Source organism: Lonchura striata, chromosome 2 (assembly GCF_050655825.1).
Source record: "Lonchura striata isolate lonStrDom1 chromosome 2, ASM5065582v1, whole genome shotgun sequence".
NCBI classification, from domain to species: Eukaryota; Metazoa; Chordata; class Aves; order Passeriformes; family Estrildidae; genus Lonchura; species Lonchura striata.
Window position 1 is genome coordinate 45,215,437 of NC_140704.1, and position 27,108 is coordinate 45,242,544.

General features: G+C 43.3%; 2 protein-coding genes across 11 annotated transcripts in view; one reads left to right on the plus strand and one right to left on the minus strand.

Moving 5' to 3' along the window:
• ULK4 (unc-51 like kinase 4) overlaps positions 1-25,362 on the plus strand; it is a 233,721-nt gene extending 208,359 nt beyond the window's left edge. For 8 of the 9 annotated variants that reach the window (XR_014953277.1, XR_014953282.1, XR_014953281.1 and 5 more), the window contains exons 37-38: positions 650-24,458; positions 24,728-25,362. Coding sequence is in view for 1 of the 9 variants with exons in the window: in XM_031503902.3 (XP_031359762.3) it covers positions 650-734 (85 nt within the window). In the remaining 8 variants the exon portion in view is untranslated. Of the gene's footprint in view, positions 1-649 lie in introns of all 9 variants that reach the window. The other variant, XM_031503902.3, reaches the window with a different exon arrangement.
• Positions 2,528-24,179, minus strand: CTNNB1 (catenin beta 1). Of its 2 annotated transcripts, XM_021540462.4 has the most exons (16): positions 23,949-24,179; positions 10,689-10,749; positions 10,201-10,428; positions 9,810-10,063; positions 9,492-9,730; positions 9,206-9,407; positions 8,727-8,871; positions 8,151-8,254; positions 7,727-8,065; positions 7,326-7,484; positions 6,299-6,418; positions 5,996-6,146; positions 5,785-5,906; positions 4,570-4,630; positions 3,594-3,814; positions 2,528-3,301 (listed from the first exon to the last, which is right to left on the minus strand). In XM_021540462.4, the coding sequence occupies exons 2-15, from the start codon at positions 10,699-10,701 to the stop codon at positions 3,606-3,608; spliced, it is 2,346 nt and encodes a 781-aa protein (XP_021396137.1). In that variant the 5' UTR covers positions 10,702-10,749; positions 23,949-24,179; the 3' UTR covers positions 2,528-3,301; positions 3,594-3,605. The 2 variants fall into 2 exon arrangements, with proteins under 2 accessions (XP_021396137.1, XP_085429430.1); XM_085573304.1 differs by lacking the exon at positions 3,594-3,814.
• Positions 25,363-27,108: the final 1,746 nt, after the last annotated feature.

Sequence of the window (27,108 nt, forward strand, 5' to 3'; positions counted from 1 at the left end):
AGCAATAAAGGAAGTTGCAGATTAAACTGCTGATGTCCTTTCTAAGCTATAGATGAGGGACAGGAGTCCATAAAAAAACTAAAAAGACTTGATTCTGTGGAGTAGGGGTAATGTGTTAGAGCCTCTGTTCCAATGCTAGGAAAAAATATGTGTTTCCAGAAGAAAAAAATAGGCAAAATATATATAATAAAACCTCAGGTGAGGAGGCAAAGGGCCCCAGTGCAGCACTGTGTCTGGAGGGGCAGTTGCTCCTCCTTGCAGGAAGTGGGCAGCACCTGGAGTGGAAGTGCCTGCCAGGGCAGAGCAGCGCTGCAGGCAGAGGGCTGTGTGTGTGAAAATACATCTTTCTGCCAAGCTGGAAGTGTGCATGTGAGGAGTCACGGGGTGTGTGATAAATTCTATCTGCTTTTTTTTACAGAGGAAGGTTGAGTGAGGTAGCAGTTACTGGGAGTTTGAGCTGAGATTCATTTCTACTCAATATTTGGTACAGGGCAGAATCACTGGTTACGTTACTGCTTAACAGAAAAGCAGGTAGAGAATGCAGTTAATGGCTACTCAGAATTTTCTAGCATAAAGGCAGATGTGGAATTTGAAGAAAACATTTTTCTCCTGAGAACGTCTAATCAATTTTACTGTTTTTAATTCCTAGCTCTCGCGTTGACATTGCTGTTACTTCCTTGGCATTTGAAATTCTGAAAGCGGTGGGACATGAAAATATCAAGACTCCCAAGTGAACAATTTTTGACCAGCCTTCTGACATGTGCAGGTTGTGTACCCTGCTCAGCACCTCGGTCCAGCAGGAACACCTTCAGAAGAGCTGAGCGTTTAGCAATCTGAGCTACAGCACATGCAGAATTTGGGCTGGCTCAGGAAGAGAGGGAAGCTGGCTCAGGGGCAGGGAGGGGGTTGGTTTGTTTTTTAAACCCCTGTAAGGATGAATTCTTGGTTACTACTTTGCCGTGCTGGCATTACACAATGTAGCTCAAGTACTTGATAGTTTGAAAGTGTAAATTAAATAAATATTAGTTACTTCACAATATAAAGTGTTTTACTATTTCAAGCTGCTGTTAGAAATTCTCATTTGTCTTCTGGCCCAGGTGACTGCCTTGGCTGTTCATCTTAAAGGGTCATCTCATGTTTGTGACTGGCACTAGAAAATACCTTTTTATCAAGACAGACAATATGTTCATCTCAAGCAACCAGTACCAACCACTGTGATCACACAGAGCCTGTGTGTGTGGCATGTAAGGATGATAGATGTTACCCAGGTTTTTACACAGCAGCCTTTTATGTGCCCCTCTTTTGCCTAGCACTGCACAGCTTAAACTACACGGGTGGAGTGTTGGTCTCAGCTGCCAATGCTCCTGGCTGCAGTTCTTTGAGAACAGGTGGGTGTGATGATGACCCTGGCAGTTTGTCAAACCCCCAGTAAAAGTTGGTACCCTAGAAAAGGTCCTCTAGAGTATGCAGATCCTACAGTGTCTGAAGAGTTAAATTCTTCTCCACATGTGCTGTGGCTGATGTCTGTCAGTCTGTCAGTGCACCCACCAAGGGCAGGTGCCTGTGACAGCTGCTGCTACATCCCTGCTCTCTTGACAGTCCCATTATCCAGAGTGTGTGGATGCAAGCAAACAGCCCCAGGTAAATGGATTTCACTTTGTGTCTTAAAGGAATTGTTTTCTTACATTATTTCAAGTACCACTATCTTTCACAGCTTAACAGCTGGAGTTACTAGAAAGAGGGAAGAGTTGAGTGCTGGCTGTTATTTGGTGTAGTGTTTTACAGTAAGAGTCGAGTGGCCAAGTGGCTGAGAGGAGCAAGGCTGAATTCCTTGTGCAAGCCCTCTCCCTCTGCAGCAGAAGGGGAAGCAGGCTGGTGTGGCTCCTTCAGCTCTCAGCATCTTGAGCCAGGAGCCTCTGCAGCAAAGCCTGCTCTGATCTCCTGCTGGCAAACTGCTGCCTGCAGTGGATGTGCTGGGAGTGCTGCTCCCACAGAGCTGGCGACAGCTGCACAGTGCACATGTGCAATCTGCAGCTGAGCCGGCAGTCTCAGAACCACTTTGTCCCCTTGCAGTCACACAGGTGCTGCCTCAAGGGAAGCCAGTTACACACAGGTCTCATCTTGCACAGCAGCTGAACACTGAGGGCACCTGAGAAGGGCTTTGAACCAGCTGAGAGCTTGTGGGCAAAGGATCTTTTACTATCCCTTAGTGCTGAGGGCACCTGAGGCTGCTCACCCTTTGTGAATCCCAGAGATGTGGGGCTGGCAGGCCTGGCACAAAGTGGAATTGCCTCACATCTGGCCAGACCTGCCCCATACTAAGGACCCTGCCAAGGCAAAGCAGGGGCAGACTGGTGCCTCAGAGGACTGCAGCAGGAAACCTCCAGGCTATGAAGGGTAACTATGCCAGAGTGGGATCAAAGAGGTAACTTATTCTTGGCTCCCCCCACTAAAGTGGTTGTGCAAGTCCAGGACTATTTCTTAACACACAAACACATTTTGTGATCTGAAATAATCTGACACAGAATGAATTAAAAGTTTACTTTAATTCTGAACCATTTTATAACTGCATTTTTCTCATGAAGCATCTGTATCACAGCAGGCTACAATAACTTTGGGATAAAAGGCAACTGGTAAACTGTCCAATACAAGGTTCCAAATAAACAGTTTTTACTGGCCCCTACCCAGACATATCCCAGATAAAGTTTTTGATCAAAAACATGAAATAGATCCACCTGCTTATTTTAAGCATATTAAAAAGGAAACTAATTGGACCATTTCTATTTGTCTAGTTTTTTATACAAAAAGGCTACACAATGTTACACTTTATTCAGAATACAGTTAGAGCGATTATGAATTAGTGTTCTACACCTTTACTCAATCCTTAAAAATTAGAAACTGCTGTAGCATATTCACTATAACTTAATACTACGAGAGACTTAAAAAAAAACTAACAACAATTACTGCAAAAAGAAAGGCTACTTCCAAAGCAAGCAAGGTCAGTACCATTACAGAGATTTAAAAAAAATAATAAATTTTTAACAAGCAAGGCTAGGGTTTGATAAATTCCATCTTGCAACTCATTCTTGTGCATTCTTCGTTTCTTGAATCACTCCCAAAATCCATTTGTATTATTACTCCTCGACCAAAAAGGACCAGAACAAAAAGTTTACTTCAATTGTTCCCATAGGAAACTCAGCTTGGTTAGTGTGTCAGGCACTTTCTGAGATACTAGCCCACCCCTCGAGCCCTCTCAGCAACTCTACAGGCCAATCAATGCAAGTTCACTCAGATGATGCAGCTGCAAAGAGAAAAAACACAGGTGTCAGTGCTCCTGAGTTGTGAAGGGCTGTTGCAACACATCAAGACTGCATGAAGCCGGTGCACAAGACATTACAGTTAATTACTTCCACACTTCACGGCAGAAGTCAGTTTGGAGTGTGCTCACTGTGTGTTCCCAGAGCATTTATTCATTATTGTGGCACACTGGGACTCAGTCGAGCCAATCCCTCCCTGCCAACCAAGTCCTCAGTCCAGTCAGCTGTTTTTCCTCTTTTTGTTTTGTTTTTAAATTCAAGGTTGGAGCTTCTTACCTAAAGGATGATTTACAGGTCAGTATCGAACCAGGCCAACTGATTACTGTCACCTGGAGGCAGCCCATCCATAAGGTCCTGGGCATGGCCAAGATCTGGCAGACCATCAACTGGGTAGTCAGCACCAGGGTGGTGGCCACCCATTTCATGTTCCATCATAGGGTCCATACCCAAGGCATCCTGACCGTATCCGCCAGAGTGGAAAGAACGGTAGCTAGGATCTAAGAAAGTTAAAGGTGGCAGAGGGAAAAAAAGCATAATGTTAACAGATGTTAGATGCATCAGAAGCTGCAAGTATCAGTGTGTGAGGAGATCGTGTAGCCATCTAATTGTTTTCTAGTTCAGCCAAGTTCAACACAATCTGGTGCCTGCCCTTAACAGCTATTCCATTGTTCGGAAAAGCCTTCCAGTAGGATTCTGCAGACAAAGCACACTGCAGTCAGAAGCATGAGCAGATTCCAGCCAAGCCATTAGTCTGCACAATCAACAGTACTAAAATTCAACAATATTGCAGCAAAACCAGGCTCCAAGACTGTAGACTTGCTTCTGAAACACTAGTCAAAAATAGCTCAGAATCCTTAGGGATAGGCTTGTGTTCAAATCTGTAGACACTCACAGACTAACACATTCAATACCAGCTTTGTTGTTTTAAAGAAAAACTGCACTATTGGAATTGTCAAGTCCATTTTTAAGGAATGGAAAAGATTTCTGGAAACAACAGCTCAGCAGGAGGTGTTCCCACAGGACTCAGACAAGAGACACTGGTTTTGCATGTTCATACAGCTCCCATTTCAGTGCTGCCAGTGGTGTTACAGAAACGGGTTATTTGAACTGGCAGTTCCCCATCTGCCTGTCAGTTTGCAATACCTTGCTGAAGAGTAAATTCACTCTTCACTCATTTGCAGTTCTCCTTTAAAATCTATGACTTGACTTCATCCAATTGGAAGTTTAGTCTAGGGGAACAGAAGATACGTACCATCTGGGCGGTATCCAAGAGGCTCTCCCTGGGCACCAATATCCAGTCCGAGATCCGCCGTCTATGTGTACACAAAAAATTACAAAACAGTTTTAACATTGAGTCTTTCGTTCAGCACCAGTAATTTTGAGTTTAAAAAGTTGTGAAGCTTGCCCCAAATCCCTTTGAACAATTCCTCTGCAGTGAGCACTGCTGTCAACATGAAATGCCTTTTTAGCTAAGTATCTGCATCCAACATATAATAGCCAGATTTAGGAATCCACAGATCACTGGAAGGAGGGTTCTACCTGGGAGTGAAAAAGATGGTGTAGGTCTAGGAAAACTCCTCAAGTAGTGAGGACCTGTCCAGATCCTGCAACAGAGCTTTTAAGAGTTCTGAAGGAACCTCTCCCATACGTTCAATTACAGAAGTAATTGCCTGCCTGCAGAGCATCTGCCTAAATCCAGTCTCAAAGACATAGTTTTAGCTCCCTCACCATGCAATCTTGTGGTAGATAAGACATTTTAGGAAAACAGAAAAGTAAGCACTGAAATAGTACAAATTAAAGGCTACTGCCCCCAGTGTAGTAGATACATTCAAGACAAGACAAGTTAGGCTCCTTAAGAATTTGTGGGAAGACAAAGAATGAGTGAAGCCTTCCCTGTATCCCATGCACACAGATTGACTTCAGTCTCAATTTACTGTGTAGTCCATTAAAAATGATAAAAAAAGCCATGCGTGTTAATGAGCCTGCAAACATAATCAAGTCTGAAATCTCAGTTCTCAGGACTTGAGCTGAAGACTTGAAGGAGTTGCATTCCCAGTCCAAGATTACTAATCCTGCATTGTTGGCTTGATAGAAGCCTCACAGGATATGTTTTATATTTATGCTTCCCTCACACCACTCATGTTTCTATTTTTGCATCCAGAGTTCATTAGGTTTTAACAAGCAACACAGAAAAGTACAAAGTTCTTGTATACAGCTTTGGACACTAGCAAGCACAGTGAACATAACACACTTCAGCAGCAGCAGCAGTGAACAGACTCTTCCTGTCTGCCAGGGAAAAAGCAGCTTGAAGGCTGCTTACCACAGGTTCACTGCACATGAACACAGAGAGAGAGAGAGAGAGAGAGAGAGTAAAGAAGGTACAGCCACCAAAAAGCTGCGTAAAGCTGGGCCTGTATCACTGATGGAAGGAGGGAAGAGAACTCTTCACACCGATCACAGAACTCACCTCGTTCCAAGCCATTGGCTCAGTCCGGAATAGGGAGCTTGTCAACTCAACCGAAAGTCGCTTCTTATAGTCCTGTGGTTTGTCCTCAGACATTCTGAACAGCACTGCAGCTGCGTAGGTTGCTGCCGAAAGGAAGAGTGATTTTAGTAGAGGTCAAGACTTCTATTAACTCTTCTAACACAAGTATGAAACCAGCCTTAAGTTCACTTACCAACACCCTCATTCCTAGAATGAAGCAGTTCTGTTAAAGGAGCAGTTGCACCTTCGGCTTCAATTGCTTCAGCTGCCTCCTTGTCTTGAGCCAGTTCACAAAGTACACCAGCAGCTACTCTCTGGATATTCTCGATGGGAGAGTACAACAACTGCAACCAAAACACAAGGGCTCTTTTAACTTTTCCACTTGAAATGAGCTCTTCAGTACACTCTGACTTAGCAGGTCTATCCAGGCAGTCTAAGAGCTGTTTTATTTCTTTTCCTGATATGTATATTAGTGCTGTCTTGAGCTCACACTTACCTGCACAAATAGTGGAATGGTATTTAGACCCCTGATTACGATTCGATTATGAACATCACGTGCAAGAATGTGCAGGGCTCCAGTGCAGCCCTCGACAATTTCTTCCATACGCACACCCTCCTGGTTAGGGAGAGAAAAGGCATTTTTGAATTTGAGGTATTGTATACTCTCTTCTTAAGTGACTGTCAAATCAGCAGTTCCAACTAATCATCCAGACTAATCCCCTACACTCACTCCCCCTAATTGCTGGCCTTGAAACTTAACATCCCTGCTATGAGTCAACCCAGTGTACCCACCCAAATTCAGTAGTGGAGCATCCCAGTAGAATGCCTTAGTGCATTTATAATGAACATCCTCTCTGATAACACCATCTCTTTTTCTACAACCTGGATTAGCCTGGAGTTACTAAGCTAGAAACAGCAGTTACCAGTAGCAAAGAGTCCCTTCATGCCTCTGCATGAATTAACTACACTCCTGTACTAGTAGATGCTGCTTCCATTTGTTGTGCTAAGCAACCTCCCCTTTGTTAATGTGTTTAATGGATAAAAATAATCCAGTTGAGACTGATCTTGTCACACTGACCTGGAACAAAAAGAGATAACAAGTAGTATGGAGGCTGCACAACTCCTCAGTACTTTTACAGGTCTAAGCACCCTTGCAAATATGCAATAAGCTGTGACAGCATTCCTAAACCCATTCTTCTTCTGAGGAGGAGGGACTTCTGGTTTCTTACCTGACAATTACTTGCCTTGCCAGAGCAGGCAGTACCAGAATTTCTGTGAGCTCTAACACTCAGAATTAAATGCTTAAGATGTTATTAAAATAAGAACTGAGGTTTATTTTGGCATCCTGATTTAAGGAAAGTATCAGATCTCCCGAAACAGAGCTATCAGCACAGAGATAATAACGTGAAGTAGAGCAAGTAAGACAACAGTTCTTTAGCCCGAGCACTACAGGGCTGAGGTGCACTGATGAACAAGGAGTTGGAGAGAACTTTGAGAGATGCAGTGTCAGGGAGGACACTCACCACGAACTGCTGTTGTGTCCCGCCCATGGAAGTGCGTCGCTGGGTATCCTGGTGTGCTCTAACCAGCAACTGCACTAGCCTTGGAATAGCACCTTGTTCACGCAGCGGGGCGTGGTTTGCAGGACACAGAGCCAGGTTGCGGATCAAGCCAACAGTAGCCTGCAGGTAAGGAACAAGTGGGGAATAAAAGAGCAGGACAGGTGTGCTTGCTGTTATCGACTTCTTTTTTAACCAGTTCATCTCAAATGTTTAAATCTCTAAGAACTCAACTGAAGCAACTTCTCCAGCAGACAAAATGTACCCCAACACCACAGAAACAAAGAATTTTTCACTTTTAAAGTTACATTTTGAAGAGCAACAGTTTTCAGTTTCAGCTCTGCCAGTTTTTAACCATTACTTACCTTGATCAAAGGCCAGTGTGAGGGTGGATGCAACAGCTTTACCACCACTGGAAGTCCGTAATGGAGACGAACTGCATTTTGAGCCATCTCTGCTTCTTGGTGTCTGCTGGTGAGGTGACGGAGCGCACAAATCGCAGGTTCCGTGATGTCTTCCCTGTCTCCAGCCCGGAGGACTGTGCGCACCAGAGCCTCGATGCCACCGACCTGGCACACCATCATCTTGTTCTTGTAATTGTTGCAGGTAAGGTTAGAAAGGATGCCAGCGGCACAAGTCACAACATTAATGTCATCTGATCCTAAAAGCTGAACTAGAGTTCCCAGAAGGCCTTCCATGCCCTCCTGCAGAAAAAGAGGGAAGGGAAAGTTAAGTCTTCTTTTTCATTATGTTGACTTTTGCTCTTGATCCTTCAGACAAGCCCTTTACCTGCTTCGTTGCAGCATCTGAAAGATTTCTCAGAGTCCAGAGACAGTTCTGAACAAGACGCTGGCTTGGATCTGTGAGGTGGAGCCCCAAAGCTTGCATGCCACCTGGAAGATGGTACAGATTTGACACCATTACTCAGATTTGATACCATACTCTGATGCTCCCCTGTGAGCAGTCAAGTCCTTCTCTTCCTTGACTTCTAAGTGCAAAATCTCACAAGCTTTTGGATCCTTCTTGTCAATATCACAATACGGCTGGGGCCCTAGCCCTTCTTCACATAGGAAAACAACAACCCTCTTAAATTCCCTGTGTGACATTGGGCCTTTTAAATGCATGCATATTCTCAGGGATGCATCCTGACACTCAGCCACTAACGCCACCCAGTTAACAACACAGTGGACTTACTAAAAACAGCCACCCTTTCATACTTCTGTATACTAAAGGCTTCCAAACCTGGTTTTGGACTTAAGGACCAACCCAAGTTAATTTTTTGATGCTGGTGGTTTCTGTTCTTGGTGGAACTGATCCATAAGCACTGTGTAGATTTTTAAGTTAGAATGAGGACAATGTACTTACCAGCCTCAACAATAGCAGGTTTGTTGCTGGAGCAGACTGACAACACCTTCAGCACCCTACTTGTGGTCCACAATAGTTTCTCGTAAGTATAGGTCCTCATTATGTTTACTAACGCCTGGGGTCCGCCACTTGCCAGAATAATCAGCTGAAAGACAGCAAAAATAATATTTGTCTGTCACCTCCTACACATCAGCAGGTAGTAAACGTTGCTGACTTACACTCCTCATGGTTATAGTTCCCTAAAAAAACAGTCACATCTGCTTATGTGGACTGTGAGTTTTATAGTGTCATTATAAGCACAGCAGCATTTCCGCAAGATAATTCCTGTATCCCTACCCTTTTGCAAGGTCAGGAATGACTGGCAAAAGTCAGTGGCATGTGGCTGAAGATTCAAAGTCAGGAGGTCAGTACACAAGAACTGTCAGGCCATTAATCACAAGCTTGCTCACTTTAACTTCTTCAGCACCAGAGGCACCTACCTTACTTTCTTGATTGCCGTATGCTAAAATCTGAAGGCAGTCTGTTGTGATGGCCAAGAATTTGACGTTTGTCTTGTTGAGCAAGGCAACCATCTTCTGCAGCCCACCAGCGAGACGGACAGCCATCTTGGCTCCTTCCTGATGTAACAGGAGATTGTGAAGAGTTGTGATGGCATAGAACAGCACAGAATCCACTGGGGACCTAAAGAAGGGAAAATCCTCATGAGTACCTGCTCCTAGCAGACCCAACTGCAAAACACAAGTACTGCCTCAGTAGTGCACATACCCCAGCATTTTAACCAAAGCAGGGATGCCTCCTGATTTGAAGATTGCCAACAAGCCTTCACGGTGATGTGAGAGGTTGTGTAGTGTCCCTGCAGTACACCGGGCTGTCTCCACGTCGTTTGTGTTTTGCATGGTACGTACGATGGCAGACACCATCTGAGGAGATCTCATAATGGCGTGGCGAGACGCTTCCTTTTTGGACAGCTGATGAACCATAACTGCAGCCTTGTTCACCACCACCTAACACAAGTGTTTGAACAAAGCTTTTAATTTTAAGGTTATTGAAGGTGCCTCAAAAGCAGGCAAAGAAAATACTTACCTGGTCCTCATCATTCAAGAGTTTGGTCAGTTCTGGGATTGCACGAGTTGCAAGTTCAGCATCATCTTGGTAGTTTATCAAATTAACAACAGCGTGTTTTAACATCTGGGATGGCTCTGCCAGGCGCTGCACGTTAGTTGGATGAGCTGCATCAAACTGCGTGGATGGGATCTGCATTCCTTCATCCAGGGTTTCAGGGAACATAGCTGCACGCACCCTCTGAGCTCTAGTCATTGCATACTGGCCATCAATATCTGAAAAGAAGAATAGTCATGATAATCTCAAACTAGGGATAAAAAGCTCATCATCCAGTTTGGCAGTAATTGAGTAGTTAGGTTTCTGTATTATTAAACTGCTTGTCCAAGCAAACCAATAACAGAAAAGGCCTTACCTGCAACTTGCTCCTGGGTGAAGGACTGAGAGAATCCCTGTTCCCACTCATACAGCACTTGTGTTGTGTCCACATCTTCTTCTTCAGGATTTCCCTTGCCACTCAAAGAGGGAGCAGTTGTTGTGGCACCAGAATGGATACCAGAGTCCAGATATGATTGCTGCTGCCAATGACTGACTGCTGCTTTTCTGTCTGGCTCCATTGCCATATCCAGCTCCATCAAGTCAGCTGTAAGATATCATTGGTGAACAATTAAGTTTAGTTCAATTACTCCACCATGTATTAATCCTGCAAGAGGTGACAGAGATTTTACATTAAAATAAGCTGTTATAAACAACTTCCTCAACCCAGCACTGCTAGCGAGCAGCAACTTTAAACTGAGGCTTTATGTTGAACCAATGTAAACCTAAGTGACATTGAAAAGTTAAGAAGAGAGAGATAAGGAGTCTTCTAGATTCTAGTAACATAAATTGTAATGCATTATGTACCTTGAGTTGCCATGTTCCTTGTTATGCTCCCAGAACTCCTTCTTGCACTCTTTCAGAGATCCTAAAAAATAGCAAGATTAGAACTTATTAAACACTAATCACAGCTAGTAAGACAGGATTTCCCAGTAGAACACTGGAATTGCAAACTAAGACTTGGCACATTTCATTACAACAGTGAGTATACTCAAATGGTAATTAGCAAACCCCCCATGGACAGACATGCAAAAGTACACAATGTATCACCCAGAATTCTTCTGTCGGGTTATATGTAAGATATTCTCTTACGAGCTGCAAGAGAACAGGAATTGAAGACTGACCATGATAGAACTATTTTTCGCTTCTCTATCTTTCCATAAGATCAAGTCCAGATATTAAATTCCACGGTTTGGAAATGCCACAAAGACAATGGCTAAATGTCACACTTCCTCATTTCCCTCAAAGATAAACTAATTAGAAGATACTAGAAAAAACTATCTGATACAGGGCTACAACATGAATTCTCATGGGGAAAGTTGAAACAACCATTCTGCACAAAGACTACCTAAAGAGTTATAACTACACCTCCTCCTTTATTCCTTCCCTGTGCCATAAGAATAAAGGCTTCTTCCTATGAAAAACTCCTTCTTGAAGTTAAAACTAAAAATTGAACCAGCCTTATTAAAAAAAAAAAAAAAATCTGTCCTTCAGTTGAACACAGATTGAGTCCCCAAACTCACTTTTATTGTTTGCACAGAAAACCAAGATAACTGGGGGCAAGGAGGCTGAAACACGATCAAATGCCCTATATAGATTTTTACTATGAACCTCCATTCCGTATCACCCAGCAGTTTAAAACTATTTGTACCATAAAGCCGTACCTGTCTCTTCACTAACCTAGAAAGAGAAATTCAAGGCTACAGCCCCATAACAGGTCACTTTCATTTCATCTGCTCCCCTTCCCCCCACAGTCCCACACTGTTTCCAGCACAGACACAGAGCTGGTGACAGCCTATTCTGGGAGCCAGCCAAGCAGAGGCATTTGTAGTGGTAGGTTGTGCAGGGAGCAAAACCATCTCTTGCAGCAATCAGCTTTCTCTGTGCTGTTAGGTGTTAGAGCTGTGCCGATCCAAACATTCCTGCACAATGAAGTAAAGGCAGTACACTAATCCCTGAAAGGACAGGTCTGTAGTGCTGCATCAGGAGAACAAAGTCCACCTGACACTGGATTTGTGTAAAGACAGGTTTCCCAGTTTAACAGTTTCCTTCAGAAGCACCTTTTTGAAAATCATAATTAAAAAGAGGGCAGGCCTACAGTTTTAAAAGTCTCACTGGACAGGTAGGACAAACTTATATTTCACTGACTCTGAGCCAGCTGCAAGATATTCCAGCAGCTCCTGAGCAATCTTCTTGCTTGGCTGTACAAATGCCAGTGCTGCTTGTCCTGACTGCACTCCCACAACTTTTGGCAGCAATTCTTCACTGGCTCTTATAAAACAGGCAGCAGATCTGCATCTGCAGCAGATAAACAGCATTAAGCTGATAGAAGACATTACACAACATACAATAGGCTTCCTGCTATGCAGCTGGAAACTCTAAACTGGTCCTTTTCTACAGCCTGGAAGAGATGGGCCAACTCAGTCTGCTCTTGACAATGGGCATGGAAGATGTGCTGAAACTACAGAGACTCTTTCCAGGCCCTTACCCAGGGATTCTTCCAACATGCTGTCAGGAGTTTGATAGTAGTAGTGGCAAGGGGAAAGAAAAACTTAAGTCTCACTGTCAGCTCACCGTTGATTAAAAAATTCTAATGAGTAGCTAAGTTGAGAAAGTGCCTGTACAAAAGCTTGATAGCTCTTTGCAGGACTTCTGCATTATTTTGTGAGTTCCATTAACACCTTCCAAACACAAAGGGAATAGCAGTAACAGTAAAATTTGTATCTTTGCTTCCTGCAGTCCTCACTCTAAGTCAGATGTGACAATTCCAATAAAAAAATTTGGCACGTTCTAGCTGCTATGAGAAATTTTCAGTATGTTTAGCACAAAATAGATTTATTTTTACCATAAACTTTCCCATCTTCTCCCCTCCCATCAGGTCTATGATAAAAAAAGATCACCAAACTGGTTTTGAAGTTGACTGTTTCATCTACCACTACGTTAAGAGCACTGACTATGCTTTGAGACCTTTACTACTACCTGAGATTTTCATATGCAATAAGGGGCTTGGGAAGAACATTTATGATTTTCTCCACTGTTGAATTCTGCATCAATGAAGGCAACTGGCCTATAGCACCTGCACTCTGAAATTGCTGTTTCAATTTCAGCAGCCTAAAGAGATCAGAAGAGCAGCTCTACCATTAGGTAAAATCCAACAGACCAGAGCAGCCAGTGAACAGCAGCACTGTTCCAAAACAACACTGAAGAACATCTACAAAATAGCAATGGAGAATACAAAATGTTCAGAAATGCATTCCCAGTGACATTCAGTCTTTGGAACACTCAGTCTTGATCAGACTGCTAGTTGCATCTTCAAGTTCTAACATTCTGATCTGTGTTTCATACCCCTGTAGCCCCCCAGCAATTCCTGGTAGCTTTTTTTTTAATTATTATTTAGATAGGGAATTGGGTTTAGTCCTAGAAGTTCAAACTGCCAAACTAAAGTAGCCAGGGTTTGGTTTTAGGTTTTCTGCACTTAAACATTCTCTCATCTTTTCCTTTGTATTGTTTTCTAATTTTACAAAGAGGTAAACTGAGTCCAGGCAAGCTGCTGACTTTGTCTTCCTGCCACTCAAGGTTAACCAACACATTTACAAAGGGAGCAATACCACCAGGCTCACTACAAACACTTGTGCTGCTCATTTTCTTGACAAAATGAATCAGTACAAGGTCACCCAAACACATCTCAAACATCAAGAAGAGAGAGAAGGCCTCAGTATACTTCACAAACAAACTTCAGCATACCTGCAAGCTTCACAATTTTTGAAGGCTAGCAGGCACTCAAAAGTGGAAATTCTGATACATATTACTTTATACAGTTCACAAAAATGTACTGCCGGGTGTTATGGGACTCAACTCTTCTCAGAAAGCTCTTCCTCCCCATAAGACTATCCACTTGCTTAGCAAGCATTATCAGTTTTAGGTTTAAATGAAGGTTAGGGTTTTTTAGACTATGTGTTAAAAAACTCATGTGAAGATCAATTCAAGACGTTGCACTAGGCTGTATTACATGGTATCTGCAAGCTTAGAAGGCACATGAGCTAATAATTTCAAACTAGTACAGAAGACAATTCAATTTTCTTGATTTTCAAAAGGAATGAAAGAATTATTAGGTATTATTTCTGATCATGTGTTTTTATTAGATATTAATTTCTGATTCTGGAGAATAGTTAGCCATTTGCCAGGAAAGTCAACAAGCTTACAGCAGTTCTGGAATCTGAACAATTCTCTTTAAGCCTGATTCAAATTTCACCTGACCGATTTGATAAGCAGTTCCCTTCCCACCCCTCCCACTTTTCTACAGCAAGTCAAAGTCTGCAAGTCTGCCATAAATCCTTTGTTTGAGAGCAGTATGTTACTAAAACTTGCATGAGAAATCCACACTGATCCATCCTAACACCATGAACTGCTGCACACAAACACACCTCCTGACCATGTTATCCTGTTTTTTGTCTCTGTCTTACCTGGGACAGGCAAAGCAACTGCACCTTTAAACTATCCACCAGTTCTGAATGATACATTTGCTTACACAGAACAAGTGTATCTTCATCTTCTGACAGTCACAGCAATTAAAAATGTGTATCCTCTACAGACAAAGGAAGAGAAGTATCTCTACTGAAAACCAGTTTTTCGCCAAGTGCTCCGAAGTCATTGCAACAATTCCCAAGGTGTTACTGAAAGTATTCTTTGGGTCTGATTTTATAACTGGTTTCAACTGCTTGCCAATGATGTTACCTGTGTATCTGCTTTACAAAAATCCATAGCCAAAATATACAGGCAACAGTAGTTCCACAGCTGGTAACAGAGAGCACACATTTCTATGACCCAAGTCCTTGTATTTCAGTTCTTAATGTAGCAGAAGCTCCCTAATTAACCCTAGTTTTCAAGTTGGGAATTTGAAAACTACATCCAATTAAGGAATTAAAAAGCAAATCAAAACAAAACAAACCTTTATCTTCCCCTGGAAGTTCTTAGCTTGTTTTCTAGAAAAAATGTGGGAGAGAAGGAATTATCCAAGCGGGACAATACTGACAGTGGAAACATCAGGAAAAAAGCTTTCATGGTGTAAAGGCACTCACTTTAGGCAGGAGTGGCTGAACTGTCTCTAAGCAATTTTTGGACTAACCTAAGCCACAGATACAAACACTCCTGCAACAGACAGACCTACTTCTACTGATCTTCATCTTATGAAGGCATGATCCAAACTGTTGTAAACTTCTAAATATTCCTTATCCAAATGCAGATAAAGTTCTCTCCTCCCATATCCATCCACGGGTTCTAAAGAAAACTGAGATCTTTTATCTGGCTGTATTGAGCTCTGGTAAAAGTACCTTTGTAGGTAATTTTGGAGGCCCTTCATGTACCAGATCATTCTGTAAGATTGGCACGCATTCCTGGAAGGACAGTTTTGGTGTTACACGTTTTAAGGAATGTTAGAAGCATGTGGTAGGAATGACAGCTGGGGTTTACAATTTTTGGAAAAAAAGAACAGAAGACTTTATTTGAAAATAGGTACAGAATGTGCTGGAATTTCACTCTGAAGATTGCACTTTTAAAATATTTATTTTTCTTGTACAAAGATACCAGAGATGCTTACAAACAACACTTTCCCTGGAATGTATTTCCATATCCAGTAAACAAATACTGAAGAGCATTCCCATATTCTGTTTCCAGAGGTAGCAGTTGTAGTCCTCAGCCACCTTGTCCCCTCTAAAAGAAAACAGCCACATAGAGTGAGTGTAGATTATTTTGAAGTTAGTTATATGCAAGTATTAGAAGGGCTTGACTATTGGGAAATTAGTCACCCACCAATACTAACTTTTGCACACCAGTGCTTTAAGGACTTGAATGGACAAAAGTTACTATGAAACTCAGTGCAAAGTGGGTCTTGAATAAGGGTTATGGGCTGTAAATTATCACATTAAACAAAGCAATGCACCACTTCAATATTTTTAGAGACAGAAAAATTAAGGTTTACCTTATTATCAGTACTAGGAACAGGAGTATAAAACTTCATGTATTTTATATTAATGTCAAGCTATCTTCTGCTTTTAATGGGGTAACTTTTAATGCTATGTAAAGATATCTTCAAGTGGCTTATGGCAAGACACCTTAACCTAGTGGAAGAAATATCAAAAGGGAACAAGTCAAACTACACAGTCTTTTTCCTCTAACAGGGAAAAAACCTATAGGCTTTTACAGCTTTAAAACTTGTCTACTTTTTTTTTGTTACATGGTAGAAACATTCATCTATACCCTTCACTACTACTTCAGAAGAAGTGCCATGGCAAGAGATGAAGCAGTATTACTATATTTAAGTGTTGTGCCAAGATCTAGCAACTTGAACTATTTCAGAAGTTCCACTGAAAGCTAAGAGCTACCAGTAATCTTGACCTGAATGCCACGGCATGTGCCCACACTGAAATCTATCTTACTGATCCTAGACTGCTACTGAACAAACATTTATTAACTATACCTTGTGGCAAAACTGCTCTGGTCATTCCTCCAAGCAATATTTGTTAGTTAGCATCATTGCCTCCAACCACTAAGCTATTCTTGCTTAGTGAAGTATTTCTCCTCTTTCCAGTGATAAACTTGGTATCCCTGTGTAATCCATCCAGCTCAAATTTATCCAAGCAGGAATACTTCAGACAACACATTCTACTGATCCCTGCAGAAAGTTGGAAGATTCCTGCAAACAGCAATACAGTCTTAGATTTAGCTAATCATATCATAAGAAATTAGATTCTGAACCCAGAACATGCAATAGTATTAAAATAGTCTTTAAATTCTCTCATTATTAAGACTGAAAGTCTAAGGTTTGTTTTTCCTAGCAAACTTGAGGAAATTAAGAAACCTGAATATTTGCTTTACTGACATCAATTAAAAGGTTCAAATTTCTAAGCCTTCAGCATCCTTAAGACATGCTGGAAAAGGCAACAAACTAGCTCAGACAATCCACAGATTTAGAGTGGGAGAGGGGTGCAGATCTGCCAATGCTCACTGCAAGCCCCCTCTATTTCAGCCACTCTTCTTTGCTGCTTCATTTCCAATTCATTATTTTCCTTTTCCTTCAGGCATCCCAGATTGCTATTACATCAACTGTCCTGGCTTCTCAGCCTTTGTCTTCTGCCTTAGAAATTATCTAAAAATGCCTTTCTGTAACAAAGGCAAAAAAAACCCTCCCTACACTAGCTTTTGTAAGGGTTTGTTGTTTTTTTTTTTTTTTTTAATCAGAGTTCACTTCATGCCACACACAAAACAACTGAAAATAGAGAGGCAACACATTATATCTGCAATCTAAGACCAAGAGTACAGAGTTTCTATTCACATACCCATTGCTAAAGCAAACATGTAAATATTTCCTTCTTGCTAGAGTTCTCCAAATTGATTACAACTGAAATGCAGGCAGTCTGGTAGCTTTGACTAGACAAACACTGGGTTAGCTGTATTTAAAAAGTGAACACATTCCTCAAAAAATGTCTAGTGAAGGAAAGACTTAGGTTACAAGTTCCAAAAAACTCAAGGCTTGTTTTGGAGTCAATAGACATAAGCAAATGTGACTGAGTAGGGAAAGTGACCACGAGAACTTTACAAGAGCCGTAACGTTCCAGTCTGCCAGATTTCACCTCTGGAGCACTACAGAGCGTTCTGATATGACAGGACACACACGTTTTACCTTTCCCTTCCTCCTAAAGGAGAAAGCAGGCAAGTAAAGAATCATACCTCCTACCTAGCTTGCAATGTTCAGCAACTACGACATTTCAAGTGCACCTGAGACCGTAATGTAAGTATAGCAAGAGCCACATTTTGTTTTGCTCACCTGAAGTAGACAAAGCCACCCAGAAGGTGGGTAGTTTTAACCAATTGCTGAAGAGCAACTTTGCAGACAGGGACTGACAGTTCAGGTAACAAAAGGTATCAGACATAGAGGTCAGAGATTTGAGGGCAGAGGGATCTCTTCCAGCTGCAGTCCTGTCCGTGCTGTGCTCTGAGCAACTAACACAGCATGAAGGCACTAACAGCTTGTGCAATTCATCAGGGTCTTCACGGGCACTAAGGCTTAAGTACCCTTTTAAAAACAACCCATTAGAATTCTCAATAGAGCAAGAGCTATCAGTGGTCTGAGAGCCACTATCAGCCAACAAATACCTCAGATAACTAAAGTACAAAATGAGAACCTGGAAGAGAATTCAGAACAAGCACAACAGGAAAATTATTTAAAAAGAAATGAAAGCTCATCCTGGCACAGATCTGCACTATCATTCCAGAAGATGAACTCAAACTGTAGAACCTGCTAGGAAGCCTCTCCAAAAATGAAGCTGGCAATATTATATAAATGTTTTCCTTTTGAAAGAAAGGAGATGCACAGATCTTCACTCTGTAGGACAGACATTGTAGAGACACTCTGGCAGAATTACAGACTGATGGGACACACTGATATGTCTAAATGGACTTGATATAAGCTACCTACCACCATAATTTCTTATCAGCAGTACCCTACATAATTTTGCTTGATGCTGGCCAGAGGCACATGGCTAGGCATCCTATGCAATGTAAAGAAATCACCGCTTCACACAGTCACATACTCTTCATTAAAATCATACTGCAGGAGCTGAAATTTCACAGCACTGGATCTTGTCACTTCAGAAATTGTTTGGATCCACAGCACAGTTATTTCACTCTTTATGTAGAGAACATTCAGGAGTTACAAGAGGATTGGGTCTATCAATCCAATCCTTTACATTCAAAATCACAGGCAACTATACCGGCAGCTTCTAACAGGGTCTGCAAACACTCTGTCCTATGTATTTGTCCTTTTTAGAAACTTCTGGTTGCTTTTATGAGGTGTAAGCAGCAGCTGTGCTCAAGTTGACAAATCATCAGGTCATGTTTGAAAGTAACAATTTAAGAGAGCTTTGCATCAGCAAGTATACCACAGCACTACCAAAAATTTTATTAGTTGGCAAAATAGACCACAAGCACCTAAGTATCTTCCTGACTGTCCAAGATGGGAGCTGATCATAATGTCAGATGTTATGATGTGAAAACTGCTTCAAATAAAACTCTGGTGTTACACATTCAACTTGAGAACAAAAGTAATATCTTCCTCACACAATGTACATATCAATCCCCTGACAGCAGTTTGTAGCTCAATATTAGAGGACTGATATGACAGTTTCAAGTTTACGAACTTGCATTAAGTCATAACAAGATTATCAACCCAATTCCTCGGTCTTAATTATTTTGACCAACTATGTACCAGCACCACAAACAAACAGTTTTTGGTTTTTACCAGAAGTGATTAGTAACAGTCAAAGCAGTTACCAATCATTTCTGTTCAGCAATGGATTTGGGATCTTTGGGTCACTGGCACACACTCCCCACTAGGGCTTTGTGCAGCATTCACTAAGTTTGAGTATCCTCATGGCTGGTCAAAACATTGAGAGGAGTTTTATTATCAAAACCTAGAGAGCTCCCACCTTTTATTTGCAAGATACAGATATGTACATTATGCATACTCCCATCTTCCTTGGTTAGGGACGAGCCAGTGATTCTATCCAAGGTTTAGTCTGCCAGCAGGACTCAAGTAGTAAATATGCAGTGGTTTACAGCTTTTGGTCCATGTACGCATACTTATCACTGAGTAAGATGACTGTAGTGGAGAGCTGGCAGTAGACAGGATCAAAATTCATTCTTTAGTCTTACCTAATCACATACAAAAAAAAAAGTTGCCATTGCAATCATTTAGAGGCAACATATGATCATTCAGACAAATATTATACCACATTTAACACTCAAAAAGTTCAGGGACAAAACCACTGCCAGCCCTCAAGTTTCCTTGCCCACATGATTTTGTGTATCAAAAGGACAATGGTTCTGCAGTCATTTAACACAATCATGTGCATCACTAACAACAGGAACAGTTACAGAAATACCCTGCTGGCTTGTTTGTGCATAACTTGAAACACTCACTTCCACACCAACACAGGAACAACTTAGCAAACCATCTCTCTTCCAAACAAGGAAGTATCTACCCATAATCCAGTTTCTTCTTAAGACTGAAACCACATAGTCATCCCTGAATTTAGATGTTAAACATTAATCTCTACAGTTTAAAAAAACAGAGTGATTAGTCATAATTACACTGACAAAGTACTTATGAATCTGAAAGTGGCTGTCTTTGCTTGTCTGTCAGAATAACTCCATATTTACAATAAGGCACACCAACACTCCAAAAAGGACTGTTTAAATAACAAACATGCTAATGAAGTCTGACACCAAAAGACATTTCTTCAACTCACTCTTAATCAAGGCAAACTGATAAGGGAGCTGCATTTAACAGCACCTTTAGGATGTTAAGATTTCTGGCCACTGGAGGGCACCTGAATTGTTGCCAGGACAATACAGAACTACTTGCTACAGTTGCTGCAGAGTTGGCAAACTTGTCCAATTTATATAAGTCTATTTAGTGCAGTAAGTCAGCCCAGAAATGCTGGTTCCAGCAAATACACATACAGTGCACAGGCTGCATTTGCCAATTCCAGCAAAATCCAGCTACCTCATACTGTTTTTTTAAATGCAGCAACACAGAATGAGATTAACTCACCCTTCTACGTCAGTCCTCAAACAAGGCTCCAGAGTCAATTTAGTATTAAGTAACAGAGCAAGCACTTCACTTCTGCAATACCAATCCAGCCAATGTACATTGCTTCCTAAAGTCAACTTGGAACATGAACAAAAAGTTCTGCTGTAAAGCAACATGCGCACCCATACTTCCCAAGGCAACGAAAGCACAGGACGAATTTGCTTTCACATCAGAGTAAACAGACTCAGGAGGTCAGGCTGAGCTGCAAGTACGTTTCACCTGTTCACCTCATCTACTTTGTGTTCCACACAGACAGAAATGCCAGAATAAGACTTATGTTAGTTCTCTCCCTTGCACTTTAAGTTACCTGCCAGTGAAAAGAGAAAAGCACAATCCCCTAAAAACTGAAACAACTTTTCTGGCTCCTTTCTTCTCATGACAGGCAGCACAGGCTACATAGTTTAACACATTACCCTCCTGGGCTAAAGCTTGATCACAGACAACAGCAAGCTTTACCTTGGAATGAAGTGCCAGAAACAAATATTAAAAACTAAACACTGTAAGGCTGCCTTATGTTGGCAAGTCTAGCCAATTCAATTGGTGCTTAACTGGAAAATCAGAAATATTGCCCTTTCAGGAAAATAATTTTATATAAAGAAACAAGAAGAATTACACACAATACTTACTGCCAAGGAGTTTACCATTTCTGGGTTCCCACCCAGTCAGCCAGCAAAGCACTGGGCTCAGAATTTGCAGGTGCATGTTCTGAGGACACAGAAGCAAGACACAGCTGCCTGCAGTTTCTCACAGGTTTTACCAGGCTTTGTCAAGTAAGATGTTCAAGATAGGTAAGGTCAGTCCTGATTTTCCTGCCATGGTATGCAGGCTACCACAGTCACAGAACAAGTTTTGCTGCAGGCAACTGCATGATCACCACAACCCCAGCATTACCAGTTTAACTTTGAATTAAGGTAAGTGATTTTGATTACCGATGTATTTGCACACCAGTCTGCCTACTAGACAATACTCTACAGAAACATCCTTATCCAAGAGTTTCAGACAGCACACTCAGACTTCAATTTCTGAGACAGAAGCCTCCAGCAGCCATATTTCCTGCTCTATTCTTTCCACTTCCCTTTCCACTCCTGAAAACACTGCAAAATCAGAACACCACTAGTATTAACCTCTTGCCTTAACATCCCCAAAAACTCAGAACTCTTCAGAACATGGTATTTCAGGATGCTAATCCAGATGTAGAGTCACTACAGATGGACAGATGTTTCAGAAAAAAATAATTTCGTCTGAAGGGCAACCAGGTTTCACAGCCAAGGTTTGGTAAGCTACTTACTGACACATCACAGTCAGAGCAAAATGCTGGTGTCCAGAGTAGACATACACCATGCAAAGAGCCCATTCTATTTATAGCTTAGGCAAGAAAAACGAAGCTTGGTTTGATAAGGCTGTAACACAGCATTTGAAGAACTGATTTTTCCAATCAAGCTTTACTTTGCATTAAATCCTTGCTCCTGGAAGCTATCGTGCATGGCATTGTCCTTTCCAACATGGTGTTTGTACTTGTCTCCTAGACTTTGTGGAAATTATCAGCCATACAGACCAAACATTCCCCTGGATATCAGTTTACACCTAAATAGAAAATATCTGAACTAACAGACAAACAAATATGACATTTATTTAGAACAGCCTCAGAACAATGAGACATTCAGTATAATTTTGAACTGAACAGTTGAATTTAGAGAGCCTCAAACTCTTGCCTGAATACCTAAGCAGCCTCATTTGCAACAGTACCAGCCATTAGACAACGACACAGCAGTCACATACCTGCAGCTGTCAGCACCTTTTTATCAAAAGTGCAAGATCAACATTAGGTTCCTGGACTGTTAGGTATTGAAATTCACATTATAACTTGGGCCAATACACACCACTAAGTTTTGCCGCTTAGACTTTTTTCTTGGAGCCTCGCAGCAGTATCTTTTTCTCATTTAGAATCAAAATCATAACTAGGAAGTTGCTGACTGGTGTGTCCGAACTTAGATCAAGAAAACCCTGACACTCTTGCAACTAATTTTCTCGTCTTTGCTTTACTGTAGTCTCAGTACATAAAGATCCTGTTTTACTAAAACCCCTCCTTGATTTCCGTCCGTCGACCTCAGCATACCAGCCCAGCCTCTTTCCATTCACCACTTGCATACTTTGGGGGATGGGAGGACCACAGATGTCTGGAATATACAGAGTGTCAGAACAATGGCTGCTCCATGAGAAAGAGATCAAGAAGTAGCTGATTACAAAGATCAACACTGCTATTCCTAAAGTCACAAGTAAGTTGCTCGTGGTACCTTCACAGAGTCTGTCCTTTCTTTCCAGTTAGGATAATTTTCAGAGGTTTTTGGAAAGAGACACAAAAAGAAACGACCCAACATCCTACATCGAGTTTTAACTAGGGAAAAATGTAAGGTTTTGCTACATTTAAGAAAACTTGCTGCTCTAGGAGCAGCTAATCATGCACAAAAGAGACGAACTAAGCTTTGTTAAAAAAAAAAAAAGAACAAACACCAAAAAACAAACTAAACCAACAACAAACCACAACACCCCAGGAGACCCTGTTCCTAGAGAAAGAAGCGCCCTAGACAATTCTGGGAGTAACCGCGAGTTGATCTCCACAGCTCGGGAGCGCGGTACTTCGGGAAGCTGGAGCCGCCGTGGTCCCCCAGCCGGCCACGGGAAGCAGCGGGCGCTTCCCCTCGCAGCGTGGGAGCCCCAACACCGCCCGCAGCCCAGGTCGTTCCCTGCAATACCCTGGTAAGGTGGGTGTTAAAAAACTTAATTTGATTGCTCCCAGCTCCGGGAAAGCTTCATTTCGGTGACACCCAGAAGCAGCAGCACAGCCTCTCCGGCAAATATGCAACGCCACTAAAAGCGAAACCCCACAAGGCAACAGATTAGTTATCTCCCGCTGACTGCAGTGACCGTGATTAATTATATTCCGTACAAATAAACCCGTACCCTGCTCTCTTCCCCCTCCTATCGCCAAAGGGGATCTGATACCCAACAGCGAGTTAGTAGTCCCCTAAAAAGGGAGGGGGAAGAACCTCTAAAATAATAATAAAAAAGGGCCATTAAAGTACTCCGGACGCTGCTGCAGCCGAGAGCAGAGGCGGGCGCATGGGCTCGCCTTCTCCCGCAGCCCGGAGCAGCCACCCACCCCCTCGCCCCAGGACGAGCTTCCCAAGAGACTCCTCGGGAGCCGCAGCTGCCGCTCCTGCAGCCACGCAGCTGTCCGGACCTCCCAAAAACAAGAGCCCTCTCTCTCTTCCTTTGCTGCCCCCCCACCTCTCTCCCACCCCCGCTCCCCCCTCCCCCAGCCCCGTCCTTCCCGCTGGGCACTCCCTGGACCCCCTGACGGCCGCGGGGGTGCCCGGCCCGGGTTTGCCCGAGTTCCCGCCGGAGAAAGCGGCACTAACGTCGGAGGAAGGGAGAGCTCAGGGTCCCTCCAGGCTCCGGCGGCGGCGGCTGCTGCTGCCCGGGCGATCCTGGTCCGGTCCGTCTTTCCTTCCTCGTCCCCCGCCTCCTCCTCGCTCACGGCGGTGCCCCCGCCGCTGGCTCCGGGTGGCGACCGTACGGGGCGGCGGTGTTCGTGTCCCCCGAGCGCCGCCGCCGCCGCTGCTCCCAGCGCCGAACCGAGCGAGAGGCTTAAAATGGCGTCGCGCACAAGGAGGTTCTTATAGCGAGCGGCGGGCCCGGCTGTGTATCCTGCCGCCGCGGCCGGGCCCCGCGCGCGGCATTCCATAGGCGCCCGGCGCTCAGGGCAGGCAGAGGGAGGAGGAGAAATAGTGCCCGGCTCCCAGGGCGGAGGGAGACAGGGAGCGGGGAAGCGGCCGGGATGGGGGAAGGCCGGGCCAGGCGGCGCTGGGCAGGGCTGGGCAGGGCTGGCCGGGGCAGGGGGAGCGCGGCGGAGACACCTTATTCCGGAGGTGGGAAAGAAGGATCCTAGTTCCCGGCTTGGGAACGAAGTTGCTGCTGCCCTGAGGGGTGTGGAGGCGGCGGGGGAGGGGATACGACTGCGGGGATCAACCCGGGGTCCTGCTTTGGGAAGGGGAGCGGTGGGGGTGGGGGGCAAAAGGCGCGTGTCACTCCCTCTCTCCTACTCCTTTCCAAACCCCCCGTTTAATCTGGAGTTTCGTTGCCTGGGGTTTTAATTTTTTTTTTTCTTTTTTTCTTTTTTTTTTTTTTTTTTTTTAAGTGCACGGCACCAACTGTAGCGAAACTCCGTCTTCCCAGACGCCCGCGCCGCCACGTCCGGGGGATCTCGGGCTGCCGCGGGAAGTCGGCCCCGGCTGGGACGGGGCGGCCGCCGAGCCCGGCCCGCGGCTCGGCCCGGCAAGGCGGCGGAAACGCGCTCCCGCTCTGCCCTTGTAAATATTTGTCAGGAAGCAGTTGCCAAAGAAAGTATCTCGTTATGCAATTTTTTTTTTTTTTTTTTTTTAAGGGAGAAGCGAACTTCCCTTCTTCACCCCCCTCCACACACACACACCTCCTCCTCCCAGCCACCCCCTCGCTCCTTTAGCGATTCGTAAAAAACAGGAAAATACGAATTGCACAAGGTTTTTTCGCGGCGTGTGAAGGCACGTCCGCGGCGGCCTCTTCTCGGCGTGCTCGGGCTTGCACAGCAGAATGTTTTACAGACTTTTTGCGTGCATCGTCTTGCAATGGCAAAGTCTGTGTTTAACATACCAGGAGGGAAAAATACATTCACACCTCTCTCCACATGAAACAAGGACCGTATATACAACGTGGTTATGGGAAACATCCATTGCCAGAGCGAAAGATGTATATTATTTTGTTCCCCCCGCAGAATAAATTTGCTTTGGCACGGGCTGATGTGGGAGATTGAATTCTTGTTTTCCTTCTTCCAGTCTCGTCCCCCACCAGCCCCCAGTTTGTGCAGTTTTTGCAGCAGGGAGATGCGCGGTTCACATGGGGACTACCTTTATGCCTGTTTTTTTCCACTGATAATCCAGTTTTAAACAGGCTCTTAAGTTTCTAGTTAGAAAGTTGCAATTAAAGATTTGGTTTTTTTCCCCCATTGATTTATTCAGTCAGATGTAGAGTTACTCTAAGGGAACCTCTTTCACAGTGCTGCTTGATTTTCACATAAGCTGCTTTCTTTTGAATTTGGAGCTTTTTAAAACAGGGTATTTATCCTGGGCTGGAGGTTTGTTGGCAGGATAATGTAAGGCTTGCTGCATACAAGAGACAAGGTGGAACTGGCATGGGTGACAAGGGGGCCACAATCCAGTGAGGCAAGTGCCGGAGAAGTGTTCCAAGGGTGGGTTAGCTGTCACTACTCCTATGGCATTGGAAAGGCAGTGGTGATAAAAAAAATCCTATTTTCCTCCCATTACCCCTGCCACTGCAAGGCATAGCAATCATTCACCCACCAGCCTCCCTCTGCTATGGGCAACCTTTAGTGCCCACTAGTAAGGAAAAGAAATGCTACTTGGACAACCCTGAAGTTGGAGAATTGAGAAATGCAGCTTTCCTGTTTTCTCTTGGGACAGTTGCCCGTTCTGACAATACTGGTCAAAAGAAGGGCAAGAATGAGGGTGACTGTTGGCAAGAGCTGGCAAAGAAAATTCTGCCAGATCAGGCCAGTGGACCGTGAGTGTTCATCATCTTCCTGGGGAGTTATTTGGTGCAGCTATGAGCAGAAGGACCTTGTTCTTGACACCAGAATTTTTATCCCAATTTAAGATAAGAGCCAGAGAAAGTATTATTGAAGATTGTCAAGCAATAAAAAAAGAGAAAAGGGTGTGGAGGGAAGAGTTAATTTCTTTATCCACCTTCCTTTCTCAGCTGCCTTCTTCTACAACCTTGAGAAAATCTGCTCTGCCTCGGTTTCACCCTCTGTAAAACGGGAATAGTAATACTGACAAACCCCTCCTTTTAGATCCCTGGATCAAAGGTACTATATAAGTTCAAAGTGCTGTTTCTATAGGGCATTATTGCCAAATTCGCTATAAGCAATTCTATTGGGTACTTGATAACAACAGTAGAATCAGTCAAATGCCCTTGATGTATTGCATGGTCCCAGATACCTTTCAGAGGCTCTTTGTGTGCCATCCCACCCCCCGAGGTCTGCAGGGATGGGGCTTTTGGAGCCTGGATTTTGCAGGAGCAGGAAGGGTGTGCAGTCCATGTCTCTGCTTCTGGCCCCTGAACTGTGGACCGCTTTTCTTTTTGACCTGACGAGGACAACTGGAACTAGACCTTTTAAAAACAGGTTTAAAACATACAACTTATATATATATATATATATATATAAATTATATATTGGCCTTTAGTACCTAATGATTAACTCTTGTTGATTTTTGGATGCTTTACTTCTGCATGGGTTGTTGTAATTTTAATCTCTGTTTCGCTGCAAAGTGGTTAGGATACTTTTGCATCTAGTCACATTGCTTATAGAAATTTGGTTCATATCAGCTTTGCAACTTTTAGCTATTAGGTAGCTAAACATTTTCTAAAATTGTACCTTTAAAAAATTCCCAAACCCCTACTTCAGAGAAACAATCTTAATAGCCGAATTGAAATTACAATTAACTTGTCGCTGTTCTCTCAATT